The following is a 14,672-nucleotide window of genomic DNA, read 5'->3' on the forward strand; positions in this document are numbered from 1 at the left end:
GGGTCCTGCTGCTGGGCTGCTTCCCTCCAACAGCCCCCACCATATCTCCTGGTGTACTGACCTGTCTCCTGGAAGCACCTCCAGCTTCTGGACACTATGCTGACAGACACAGCAAACCTTCTTGCCACAGCTCGCATTGGTGTGCCATCCTGGATGAGCTGCACTACCTGAGCCACTTGTGTGGGTTGTAGAGTCCGTCTCATGCTACCACGAGTGTGAAAGCACAACCAACATTCAAAAGTGTCCAAAACATCAGCCAGAAAGCATTGGTACTGAGATGTGGTCTGTGTTTCCCACCTGCAGAACCACTCCTTTATTGAGGGTGTCTTGATAATTGCCAATAATTTCCATCTGTTGTCTATTCCATTTGCATAACAGCATGTGAAATTGATTGTCAATCAGTGTTGCTTCCTAAGTGGACAGCTTGATTTCACAGAAGTTTGATTTACTTGGAGTTATATTCTGTTGTTTAAGTGTTCCCTCTATTGCAACGCCATTGGGCAATAAAGTCCACTTTTTAAAAATTTTTCGGCCGTTTTCCTTTTTTTAATTCTATTGTTGGTAACCATTTGGATTATTGGTTGGGAAAGCTTTGCACATCATTTGAGGTAATATTTTGGTGCTGTTCCAATTTTTTTATATATATAAAACCCGTCACAAATTCCCTTTAAAAATTAAAGAAACTGTGTTAAGATCTGCTCAGAGGTCCTGTAAAAGACAGAATTATTTGGTCAGGCGTGACAATGCGAATTACATCCTTCCTTTAGTAGATAGAATAAGACAAGATGGCTATAAATAACGTCCGGAGCAGATCTATCATGGCCAGATGTAGAGTCTGCACTGTTAATGGTTACCATGTATCTGGAAATCTGCAACGACGTACACACAAAAATAATGTAGCAAGCGCACAGGAGTGCACTCATATTATTCTGGCATTTTTCTATGGGTGCAAAATTGTATGATACCGCAGTGCAAATTCTTGCATAATATTGTTTTTTTTGGAATAACTCTAAGTCGGAGCTATACTCCGCAGCAAGTATCGGGCAGCATGTATCAGACACTGGATGTATAATTTTAGCCAGGTACTCTATGACCGACTCTAAAACATTGCAGCATTTCAGAGGAAAACATAGTTTAGAAGCTGCCGGTGACCAAGTCGTTTGGAAGACTAGTCAAGCTCATGAGTCCCCTGCAGATTCTCGCCGCCCCATCACCTGGTGCACTGCTATGTATAGCACAGGCGATCGTAGACACTAAAGTGAAAAAAAAAAAAGTTTTTAAAACTATGAAAAATAAAAACAAAAACAGAAGACAGCATACAAAAGTTCAAATGACACCATTGAAAACAATAATAAAAAAAATGTTCGAAATATAAAATAAATTAATCCGATCTCTACACGGCATGACGAGAAAAAAAGCCGACTCAACATTGTAATAAAATCCACTTTTTTTGCAATTTCACAGCACTTGGAATTTTTTTTTTTGTGTTTTCCAGTACACCATGTGTCAAAATCAATGGGTATATTCAAAGGAGCAACTCGTCCCACAAAAATCAAGCTCTCATACGGCCATATTGACGGAAATATCAAGAAAAAAAAAGTTATGACTCTTGGAATAAGGGGAGGAAAAAGGAGGAAAAAAAAAAACAATGGAAAATGGCCTATAGGTGAAGGCGTTAAAGGCATCCCATCATGTTTAAAATGGTCTGATATGTAGGTGGGAGGTTATAGAGCAGGAGGAGCTGAATAGATTGATATTTTTATTTGAAAAGATTCAGTAAAATTGCTTTTTATTCATTGAAATCCCTGGTGTTTATTTGTATAAGAGTCAAGGGTGGCGGTTCTACCAATGATTGCATGCGTAATCACTAGAAGGACCGCCCACTGGACTCTTATGCAGATAAGCACCGGGGATTTCAATGAATAAAATACAAGTTTTACTTAAAGTTTTCCAGCAAAAATGTATATTAATCTGATCATCTCCTCCTGCTCCATAACCTCCGGCCTGCAGTTCATATGGCATAAATAATGTGATTGGTCCCTTAAAAACTTCCGACAATGCCCTTCATGGTTTCCTCTGCTCTACAAGTATATTCCCTCCCACCCTTATTGAAACTGCACAATTTTTGCTTATGGGCTGTTATTGTTTGTCAAATGGAGCAAAGCTACGGTAAAAAACGAAGTGAAAGGACATGCATGACGGTCTCCACTGCCGAGGACGATAGTTTCTGTGGCAATAGTGTAGAAATTCCTGCAAAAACTGCACTTTTATAATGCAGGTCACCACACTGATTTTTTATATTAGCCAATATAATGATACCATCAGTCATGGCAAGGGTGGCATGGAAGATAAAAAAAAAAAACTTGTCTACATACACAGATTTGAGCCATATCTGATCACGGTTCCAATAGTTTCCTATTGCAAAAAAAAACTTCTGATTTTCAGGATAGAAATTTTCCAAAAATTTAAAAATTCCAATCTATACCCGACCATAAAACTGACATGCACTAGGACCATACAACCTGCATATGCCAATTCTGAAAAAGGAAAGAAATGTAAGTAATTACTTCTAAAAATATGAATTGGATCTTTTCATATTCATAATGAAAGACCAAAAAACAACAAGAATCATTAGTTTTATTTTACAATTTTGCCTTTTGCGAAAGCTGAGCAACAAAATCAGAAGGGCCGTGCACATCCCGCGCAGCCAATATAAACCGACTCGGACTGGCCCGCAGGGGAGCAGGAGGATCCTCCGGTAGGCCGCACCTGTGAAAGATTGCTAAAGAGTAGTGCTATTACACCTGATTCATAGTTTTCAGAAAAAAAATATAATGTAATCATTCATTAAGCAAGCTAGCCAAATCAATAATACCCATTAGCAAAAGTAACTTTGTGTACTAGGGTCAGGTTATTTTTGCATGTAGCTGAACAGTGGGCCCCAAAAAATCAATGTTACCAATGTTTCAAAGATGATATATATTGAAGATCAGCCAGGGTCCAGATTAGTTCGGCGCACCCCAGTCAGCTCTTCCTAGCACCGAAGTTGCTGATTGACAGGTCTCTCCCTTACCGTTACATATGGAGAGATCTATTAACCAGCAGCTACGGGACTGGAAGACATGACAGATGGCACCTCTAGACTAGACTGGTCTCTGGCCAGATCTTTAGTGTATTATCTTTCAACGATTTAAAGAAGTAACATACCAGGCTGTGATTCATGCTGCCCGTGGTTTGTGAAGCATGAATCTCCTGACAGATTCTCTTTTAACACATGCATTTTTTTTGGCTCAAAAATATTGTTTTCCAATTGTGATTCATAAAAATTTTTGCATCGTTTAGCTTTTACAGGCTACGGAATGAGTTAACTTGGAATCAGTCAGTGGACTCATTGTGGCAGGAGCTTGTAACCCTTATAATAGTATTTTTCTGAACTCCTCTCTGCTGATTAATGAGTGCATCAAAGTTTAACTCAACCTTAATGTGGTCTGTGGTCATGCATCAGCAAAGAACAGCTTTAGGAAACACAGATGAAATGCAAAAATATTTTTTAAGACCAACTTGCATGCATTTGAAGAGAAGAAAAATGTCCCGGAATTCGTCATATAACTGGTAATATGAAGGAATGTGCAATCTTAGTGACAGGCGACCCAATAAGAAGATTAACAACTCAATAAAAAAGATGGAAGGCTCACCTTCAGAGCAATTTTCTCCATGGTATCCAGTGTCCCGACAGTCACATCGTATTTCCCCCTCCACGTCATCTCTGCATCTTCCTCCATTGAGACAGGGGTTTGCTCCTCTGCATGAGTGGACCCTCTCCCGATCGTCCCCCCTGTCCTCCTCTTCTTCTGTCCCTCCTACCCCTTGGCTGGCCAGTAGCTGAGCTGGCCTTCCCCCCAACTTTAGACCTTCCAATTCACCCAGAAAAGGCGGCTCATATTTCGCCCCACCTAAAGTTAGAGCCGATAAACGTAGATCAGACGGTAGGCCACCAACGAAAAGGTCACTGCGAAGAATGGTTTCTCTACGTTTCGAACGCACTTCGGCTGCTCCCCTTTCCCCATCTACGGCCAACCAGCCTTCCCGGCCATTACCCCCAATTACTATACCATGCCAGAGCCCATCCGATACTACCCGAGGTAAACGTACGACTGCAGGCTCTGAACAAGAGATGGAGAACCTCAACCGTGGTCTTCCTCCATCGAGAGCTAACTCGAGGAAGTCACAGTCCCCTTCATCATCTTGATAAAGGAGAAGGCCACGGCTGGCATTTGTTCTAAGTCTCAAAGTGAGGTCCTCTCCCCACCCACCATTACCACTCGCTAACGTAGGACGAGAGTAACGGACCCATTGACCAGGGGCCCCATAAAATTGGAGGGTAAAGGAACAGAGGGGAAGGGAAAAGAGGGATGACAGGCAAAGAAAGGACCACATGGAGAGTGAATGAAGAGGAATTAAAAGTGAGAATACACAAGAAGTGGAAAATAGAACATGGGCATGAGTACAAAGGTTACTGGAAAAACAAAATCATGGCGATTAGTCAAAAATGATGCAAAAAGGAGGACAATTATATCAACGGAAGGTATACTGAAAGTAGGGTTACAAAAATCAGATACGAAAAACGAGAATAAAAAACAAACAGTGTTGAACTAATAAGGAACAAAAATATGGGAATTTATAAATTGTAAATGCGGGAAAGGAGACAAGGAAGGGAAAGATTTTAGGGGAGGATGGAAGGGGAAAGAAAAAAGGGGGGAATTATCTTTACATTCCTGTCCTCAATGTTGGTCTAAAGGACGAGATACGTGCAGTCTGAACGTCGGAATGACAGAATGCTCCCCCCCTCTGCTCTTACATGAGCTCTAGAATTTTTCCTAGGTCTGCCTTTTTTCCACCTTAAACTAAAGGTACCAAATGTTCCCCTTTCCTTCCGCTGTCTGACAGCCTGTGGAAATGAAGTGTCTCATTGAGATCAGAGCGCTGTTAGGATGAAGTCTCAGGCACAGTGGTGGACTCGACAGCTGCAAAAAAAAAAAAAAATAGAGAATTGGTATTATTAAAAAAAAAAACAATATTTTAGCAAAAATAGGTTACAAATACAGGTCATCAAGATTCAGCAAAATATTAGGCTATTAGTGGCAACTATGATGTGAGCCGGTATACAGAAAGCAGGGGGCATGTAATGCAGGTGCCGGGCATCATGGGAGGCACTAACAGAACACGAAGCCGTGGCATGGGTATTTCTATAAGGAATTACAATAGAGAACTAAATCTTTGCCCCCATTCCAAATCCTAAAATTAGAGAAAACACAGTATGGTATTACAAATACAAAAACAAAAAAATGTAAAAAAAAAAGTTGCCAACATATTACTACTAGTGATGACCGAACGTGCTGGGATAAGGTGTTATCCGCATGCTCGTGTGCTAGCCGAGTGTCTGCGGCGTGCTCGAATATTATGTTCGAGTCCCTGCGGCTGCATGTCTCATGGCTGTTGACAGTAGCAACACATACAGGGATTTTCTGTTTGTTAGGTAGTGGCTGTCAAACAGCCGCGAGACATGCAGCAGCGAGGACTCGGACATAATATTGGAACACGTCGCAGACACTCGGCTAGCACACGAGCATGCGGATAACACCTTATCCCAGCACGATCGCTCATCACTAATTACTACCTATAGCCATTTCATTAGAATTTATCTTGGGCTATCAAAAGTCGTGTATTAAATTTGGGGGGGGGGGAGGGACAATAAATAAATCACCAAGACAGGATTTTTTTTAAATCACTTTTGCTTCTAGTTGCATGGTCATCATTTGCAGAAAATTTCACACAATGTTTTATAAACTTGTCACATCTTCAAATGTAAAACTTCAGTCTAGAACGGATTTATTTTTTATTTTTATTAAATTTACCCGATCTCCCTATGGGTGTGATTTTTTTTTTTGTTGACCTATGGGTGTGATTTTTTTTTTTTGTTGACATTTTGTGTAACATTTTTAAAGACTGTATAGCATATATATAGCTAAAACTATGAAACGGTGCCGAATTTGGCCCAAAATGCTTCTAAATGGTGCACGACTTTTATGAATGTGTCTAAAAATAGCACAAAAGGGGGAAAGTTTATTATTTGTTTTGTTCCAGAATGTTGGTGCATTCTGGAAGCAATTTATCACTTGTTTCAGGCCTTTTATGCTTTTTGTGTTATTTTACTTTTTAGACCAAAAATAAGTCTGTTCCTTATTTTGAGCTCATCAAAAGCAATTTTTTTTTTTAAATGTTCTAGCTATATTTCTGACACACAACTTTTTTTTTTTTTTTTTTTTACAAGTCCCAAACTCATTTCCATAGGAAAGTGGCATAAAAAGTTGAGTAATTTTTCAAGACTTAAAAAGGGGTACTCCCATCTCAAAGATCTTATCTCATTATGTAGCTGGAGTAATTCTAAAAATATTATCAAATACCTCCAAGTTAGAAATATAGTATAGATCCTCTGATAAGCTATTTCTCTTAACCCATGTGCAGGACCTTAGGTATCAACAGTTATGACCACTAACCATAAACTGTCACTATATGAGTGATCATAATAACCATGGATACCTGAGCAACTGCAATACCCTGCACATGAGATAAATGACATAGCTAATCAGAAGAACTATACTACATTTCTAATTTGAGGTATTTGCTATTATTACACCTAGTACAAATTGGGAGAGGATCATGGAGATGGGAATACCCTTTTAAGTGTAATACCTTAAGATGCGCCAAATTTATCAGACTTTGTGGGACGCTGATAAATTATTCACAAAAAATGTCAAAGCAGCACCAAAACAAAATAGCTTAAAAAAAACCCACAAAGGAAGCATCTATCATACCGGTAGTCTTACCGGTAATTCAGTTTCTAGGAACCTTCCACGACAGCCATATTGAAATTAGCGCGGTCATGGAAGGTTCCTAGAAACTGAATTACAGGTAAGACTACCGAATTATCGGTAAGAATAATTCTATTTTCTCTAGTCACCTTCCACGACAGCCATATCGGAAATTAGTGCTGTCATGGAAGGTTCCTGGAAACCGAATTACCGGTAAGACTAATTCTATTTTCTCTAGTCACCTTCCACGACAGCCATATCGGAAATTAGTGCTGTCATGGAAGGTTCCTTGAAACCAAATTACCGGTAAGACTAATTCTATTTTCTCTAGTCACCTTCCACGACAGCCATATCGGAAATTAGTGCGGTTGTGGAAGGTTCCTGGAAACCGAATTACCGGTAAGACTAATTCTATTTTCTCTAGTCACCTTACACGACAGCCATATCAGAAATTAGTGCTGTTGTGGAAGGTTAGAGAAAAGGTGGTAAATTCCCACATGTGAATTATACTTCATATATTCCTGAGACTGTTTTTCCCTCCTCTGTGACTCACTCATTTCCTTCCACCAGGAATAACCCCTCCCATGACACAGGCAAAAAAATCCAACATTAATTCCCATCCATCCTTCTCGCCCCCCTCCGTGATCTCGCCTTAAGTAACTGACAGAAGAGTAATTTGTATACAGACTCCAATCTTCATCTCCTTAAATGCAAAAGCGCTAATTATTTCGAAGAGAACAGCGTGCTGAATATTATAGACGAAGGAGGGAGGAGAGAGGGATGGAGAGGGGTTGTCAGGAGGGAGCGAGAGCTGGAGAGATGATGGAGTGAGGAACGGAGGAAAGAGCAAGGATGGTGGAAAAGGGAAACAAGACAAGTGACTAACGAGAGATTTCAAGAATCCTTCAGCATTTTTCTTTTCCAGTAACTCTGTCTCCATATTTCTATCCTATTTATCTGTCTGTGGTGTAACTTATTGGGCTGCACGGAACGTACAGACACCAGGCCACTGGGCCAACTCCATAGATCCCTCTCTCAATATATAGCCAAACTAGCATAATAAATGGCATGTAATATTTTGATAACACTAAGATTTTGCATTTGAATCCATCATCACTATCCTCTCAAATCCACCTGTCTGACTACCTGTCTGTCTGTCTAACTACTTTCCTATCCATCTACAAACAAAAAAACATACAGCAGCACTCTGCATCCGATAAGATGCATGCAAACGTAAATTCTGAGAAATTTGGACTACATTTCTGCTATATGAAATATACTTATAAAATGACGGTGCTTTGGCTGAATTGGCCAGTTTTTGAGCCAACAGCCACGACAAGGTGACCCTTCTTTGATGAGACCCTAAAACCTAATATTCATCAAACATGCGTCTTCCGGGCTAAAAGACTACAAATCTGTCTCTCTACTTTCCTATCCATCTACAAACAAAAAGCATACAGCAGCACTCTGTATCCGATAAGATGCATGCAGACGTGGATTCTTTGAAATTTAGACTGCATGAAATATACTTATATAAAATGATGATACTTTGGCTGAATTGGCCAATTTTTGAGCTAACAGCCACGATAAGGTGACCCTTCTTTGATGAGACCCTAAAACTTAATATTTATCAAACATGCCTCTTCCGGGCTAAAAGCCTACAAATTTTAAGGGAAGGTAGAATCCAGTACTAATTAAACATATAGGTGTTTTTCTAGTTGTAAATACTTTAGTTTGGTCCAGTGGATTGTCTGAGTTTTTATTTTTTATTTTATTTTTACATATTTGCATACTACCCTCTCTTAAGGTGTTAATTAAACATCAGTAACACAGTACAAATGTCATATATTCAGTGTTCGCACATCTTATCCCGCAGTTTGCTACTATATTCTTTTGTTTGTATATTATGCAGTCATAGCAGCTGGCACCTGTTCACACTTGTTTTAGTCTGTTAGGAGGTGTTTTTTTTTGTTTTGTTTTTCTAACATCTGTCTACATTTCTACCTTTCCACATAGCTTTCTTTCTGTCTACCTGCCTGTCTCATATCCATCTACCTCGAATCTATATGTAAGCTATGTAAGGCTACGGTCAAACGTATTTTTGCTGCATTTTTTTGTGCAGGCAGTAAAGAAGCTGCTTGCAAAAAAAGCAGGCTTTTCTAAGTTTTTTCCTGCATTTTTATTGCTGCATTTTTGTTGTCTCTTGTGCATACTGATAAAGTTTAGTGCCCCCCCCCAAAAAAAAAACAATGATTTAACTTCCTTAGGTTTTTGCACTAAAAACACAGCAAAACCCAAATACCTGCATTTTTTTTTGCTAAATTTTTGCACTTACCCATTGTGTCCTATGGGTGAAAAAAAACAGTGCAAATACACAGAAAAAAAAAAGAAAGACGTGACCTGCTGCTTTTTCCCAAATCAGTCAGAAAATTAAACCCAATGTGTGTGCATGAGATTTCGGAAATCTCATAGACTTTGCTGGTACTGAAAAGCGCAGCTGAAAATTTGTATACAAAAAAACGCAGCAAAAAAAGAAAAAAAATATGCAAAAACGCAATGTGTGAACATAGCCTAAATCTTTCTTCTCTTCTCTCTCACATTGGCTAGTAACGTCCACCTCCTAGCCCCACCTCCTAGCTCCTACTGAGCATGTGCGTCCACCACTGAACACAGTAGGTGGCCACAAGGGACTCAGCAGGGGGCACTACCACAGATGATAATGTGCTGGTGGTAATCCACAATCAGATGCTATTTTTCAATGGATGTATGTTGCAAATCAACTTCATTTCACATGTCTGACTGAGTTCTGAAATATTAATACTTTTCATGAGACAACCCCTTTAAGGGAAAAATTATCCTGTCTTTTTTTTTTTTAATGAAAAACAGCAGAGATTTACTTTACGCTTCATACTGTTTCTTTTGTTCCGTAGCATTAATAACACTGAGTACAAAACACTGCAGGTAAACGGAAGAAAAATAAGAAAAGCAATAAATACACCTATCATAGAAACACAGCGTAAAATAGAAAGATGGAAATCCTAGATATCCGGCATGTACCGTAATACATTATACAGGTTTCAGAAAAAGAAAAAAGAGATATGCCAGCCGTATCTACAACTGGATCTATTCATTCACCGGACGACGAATTAGAATCGTCTGGAAAACTTTACATCAAAATAACGACATTTCAGAGAATTATGATAGAATTTTGGAGTCATGAATACAAAATCCGCAGCAGGAGGTGAAAGCTAAACATTTGCAGAAAACACTTTTTTTTGCGGCCGTATAAATCGGAGCAAAGTGCACGGACTGGCCGGCGGCTCTACCGACCTGAGCATGACAGCTGCACAGAAATGCATGAAGCCGTCCTGCTCGGGTGGGGAGAGCCACCGGCCAGTCTGTGCGCTGTACTTCGATCTCAGGCCCGTCTGACTGCGCCCTTTATGGCAGTCATTAATACTATTACTGAATAAGAATTATTGGCAGCAACATTCCTTTTGTAAGTTTATCCCTATTATTTCCCATTAGTATTACGATGCCAACATATTCAGTAGCTCTGTACAGAGGATACAATGATGCAGCCCCATATATATCCCACTTTAGGGGCCAATGTAAAGGGTCTGTTAGGCGTCTGGTTTCTGCATCTGCTCTGCAGGAATCCAGACCCTTACATTCTGCGGTCTCCTGCTGCCCATCTACTGCAGAGGAGATTGCCTTGCAGCAAATCTCTCCAGAGACTAAGTCCCTCTGTGCTCCTACTGGGCATGCTCACGAGACGATCTCCCATTGGAGATCGGGAGTCATGTGCCCAGGTCCTGTTCCGGATCTCATTGGTCCATCTCGGAGATCTGGAAGGTCCCGCACGGCTATAAAAAGCGCGCAAGGCCGTTCCGCCATGCGCTAGTATAGTCTATACTTGCTATGTGTGAATGGTGACGGATGCATGATTCTGGTGACTGACTCATTTGAAACCCCTTCCCTCTGATATTACGCATGTGGATAGGGAATTAGTTCAGCAGTCAGCGCCACTCAGTGGCAAGCCTTAAGCCACTGTGCTCACCACACCGCTACGCTAGCGTCCGACATCGCGCTTGCTTTCTGGCTTTGTCGTCGAGCGGCAGTGTACTACGCCACGCTGCAGTTGCAGCCCTCCTTGGTGTCGGCAGAAACGACGCCGCACACACGGTAGGTCTAGAGGGACGCAGCTCCACTGTCTTGGGTCCTGCTCCTGTGACCAGATACCGTGTGTGCATCTACCTGAGGCCTGTGACACTAACAGGTTCAGAGTTTTGTATGTTGTTTGTTGCGGCGCCTCTGTGTGTGAACAGAGGCCGCTCTGCGCACTCCGGGTGAAGTTGAACCCGTGTGCATCATACCACCATATTGATTGTCTGACACCAATTAGCAGCAGTTATATCACCTACTGCACGGTGGACCCCGAGCGGCGAACGCACTTTATTATTATTTTATTTAGTGCGTTCCGCCGTTCCTAACAGGGTCAATGTTAGACAAGCTTCCCTAAATAGGCTTTTGTAAGGTTAAGAGAAAACCCACACAAATAAGGGGAGAACAGTCAATCCATTAACCCCTTCTTGATCCCTGATATAAGATCATCACAGTCAGGGTGCATGTGCACTGTACACGGCGGGCTCAGGAACGGAACTCGCTCCATATCAGGCAGGTGCCGGAGGAGGTGTAACGCAGCCGGCATCTGCCTCTTAACAGCAGCAAATCTATTTGCCTTGAATGCCAATACTGCAAAAACCTTGAATTGCACTCAAAAATGTGTGGAACACTCGGAAGTCTCCTAGGACTGTATCCAACCCCTTTCGAGCTCTTGAACGCAAAACACAGACTTAGCAATGTAAAAAGTGATGGTAAACGGATGGTAACCATCAGCTTGTTTAATAACACACTAATTTTCACTGCTGTGCTGTCACAAACTATCCATATAGAAAGCATTTTATGCCATTCTCTCCTTATTTCTATGGCTAAGCTGTGAGCTGCGACGTCTTTTTACTATCCAGAATCAATACAGAATGGCTGCTGAATTCCCTGCTTCTGCTTTTATATAGGCTACAATGTTCCCTCCAAATTGGCTGTGTTATATCATGTGATAGTTGTAAGGCGATTTAGGGAAAAGACCCCCAGCCATACTCACGGACATGTAAACCTTCTCCGGCTGATACATTCTTCTACAGTGGCTAATTTGATTACTGATTAACATATTGTTAAAACTTGTGGAATTCAATTTGCATGAAAACAATTTGCTGATCTCTAGTCATTGCACCTCTGCGAAAAATGCAATAAAAAGCAAAAAATAAATAAATTGTATCAAAAAGTTAGCTCACATTGCAAAAGACAAGTCCTTATACATCTATGACAATAGAAAAATAAAAAAGTTATGGGCCTCAGAAAACGATAACACATAGGTTTTTATTAAATAAAATAAGCAACTTTATTTCTTATTAAAAATGATCTTGACTCCGTAAAACAGAAGGATTTTTAATTCCATAGTTTACTGCTTCTTCCCTTAGTTACTTACTATTGCTGTCACTAATCTACTACCTAGTCTAACACTTCGTTATAGAGCTTGTAAGCGCTGCGCTGGAGCTGGCTAAATTGCTGGGTCCAGCCAGATACAATGCCCCATTAATGCTGTAGATTAGGGGTGGGCAATTAATTTTCCCAAGGGGGTCCATGAAAAACTGGCACTGCTGTGGAGGGCCGAACTAATCAGCTTAACTTAAAGGGGCGGTCTGAAGCCAAAATGGGAATGTCATACTAAATGTACATCTATTTTGTGTAATGATCTAATCTCCTTTTATAATATGCTTCAATTAAAAATTCCCTAACATACTCTCTACACTCTGACTTGCGCCTTTTTTTTTTTTTATGCACACTGTGAGAATCATGTGGGAATAGTGGGTGAGGGCAGGTATATCTCGCCCAGATACCTTTCCTATGTGGCCTAGTCTGGTCAGTATCTCACCTGGTTACTAATGAATGGGAGGCGGATATAAAAGGATGCCTGGTGGTTGTGTGAGTGTCTCAGCCTGGGAACACAGAGAGTCTGTCTGTGTGAGACACACGTGAGTGAAAGCAGTGCCCAATGCAACTGTGGTTTGGCTGGACGGGAGAAGCCCGCCAGTTGGTAGTTAGGTGGTACCTTGTTTAGTTAGTGCCGGACAGGCAAGGATTTGTTTTATGTTTTATTTTCTTTATGCATTGCTTTCACCGTTAATAAACCTGACCCAGTGTCAGTTATACCCGAATCCCAGCTCTGCGCATGAGTTTCATGCTGAACGCACGTGACCTTTGACCCCAGCAAAGGCGATCCCGGAGTGTATTATCACATTGTGGTGGAGAACGCGGGCACCACGTTGCAAGCATGAGCATGGAGGACGTGGTGAAAGCGCTGGTACAGTCCACCGCCGTCCAGCAAGAAGATAATCGGGTGATGATGGCCCAGCTGAAGGAGTTGGTGGACATGACAGCTACCGATCGTTCGCTTCTCCAGCAGGTGGCGCAGCGCCTGGCAAGCTTACCTGAGGTTAACCTGGAAGCAGAGTCGAGAGTGATTCACGTGAGTCGGTACTGGCAGAAGATGACGACCGAAGATGACGTCGAGGCATACCTGACCACGTTTGAACGGACGGCGGTGCGAGAAAAATGGCCGAAGGCCCGCTGGGCCGGCCTGATTGCCCCGTTTCTTTCCGGTGAGGCCCAAAAGGCTTATTATGACTTAGAGCCTGAAGCTGCACAGGACTTTGACAAACTGAAAGCCGAGATCTTGGCCCGGCTGGGAGTGACGACCGCTGTCCGTGCACAGAGAGTGCATCAATGGACTTATCAGCCGGATAAACCACCGCGGTCACAGATGTTTGACCTGATCCACGTGACAAAGAAGTGGCTACAACCCGAGGTGTTGACAGCGCCAGAGATAATCCAGAGAGTCATCATGGACAAGTACCTGAGAGCTCTACCGCCAGCCCTGAGGAAGTGGGCAAGCCATGGAAATCCTACGACGGCAGATCAACTGGTGGATCTGGTTGAACGTTACTCCATGGCGGAAGGACTCCGAGACGATGCTACCCCACCTCGTTCTTCATCATCTCCACATGGAACCGGTAAGACTGTTCCAGGGAGTAGGGGAGAAGGAAAAATCCCTAAGACAGTGGGGGAGGAAAACGGGACTGCCCGCACTGCGAATCCGAGAGTAACGAACTATGGTCTAAGCAAGGGGCCCGTTAGGTGTTTCCGCTGCCAAGAGATGGGACACATTGTTGCGAACTGTCCGCTCACTACTGAACCAATGCAGTGCAACGTCACAGACTCTAAAAACCGCATGTCTATGGTTGCACGGGTAGTGAGTGTGAATGCTGGTCAAAAGGATGTGGAAAAACACTTGTGTGATTTAACTGTTGATGGAAAAAATGTGGTGGCATTGTTAGACTCGGGAAGTGTGGTGACTCTGGTGAAGGCCAGTCTGGTGTCAGCCCCGACTGGACCATCAGACAAATTTTCTGTAACGTGTGTGCATGGAGACACCTGTTCGTACCTCACCACGGTTATATGCATTACTACTTCCTATGAGTCTGTGCAACATAAAGTGGGACTCGTCCCGGCGTTATTGCTGTCATGGGAAGCCTAGGTAACTTTAGGCTGAAACCCCGGGGCCCCTGCGGTGTCCCTCAGACTAGGGGAAACCCTGTCTGTCCCTCAACCCAGGGTTTACACTGAAGGTGTGCCTGCCTGGGCCTCCACCCTGTCCTTGTCTCCTGTCCAGCCCTAAGCTGA

At 42.1% G+C, this 14,672-nt stretch overlaps 1 protein-coding gene across 12 annotated transcripts in view; it reads right to left on the bottom strand.

The window, feature by feature from the left end:
- The window catches only part of NRXN2 (neurexin 2), a 900,728-nt gene that overhangs the window by 618,952 nt on the left and 267,104 nt on the right, over nucleotides 1–14,672 (bottom strand). For all 12 annotated transcript variants that reach the window (XM_073578443.1, XM_073578436.1, XM_073578438.1 and 9 more), the window contains exon 3: nucleotides 3,696–5,024. In XM_073578443.1, the coding sequence (XP_073434544.1) occupies nucleotides 3,696–4,437 (742 nt within the window). In that variant the 5' untranslated portion in view covers nucleotides 4,438–5,024. The remainder of the gene's footprint in view (nucleotides 1–3,695; nucleotides 5,025–14,672) is intronic.

The sequence above is a fragment of the Dendrobates tinctorius genome, unplaced genomic scaffold (assembly GCF_039654945.1).
Source record: "Dendrobates tinctorius isolate UK_male_01 unplaced genomic scaffold, ASM3965494v1 ptg000059l, whole genome shotgun sequence".
Taxonomy (NCBI): domain Eukaryota; kingdom Metazoa; phylum Chordata; class Amphibia; order Anura; family Dendrobatidae; genus Dendrobates; species Dendrobates tinctorius.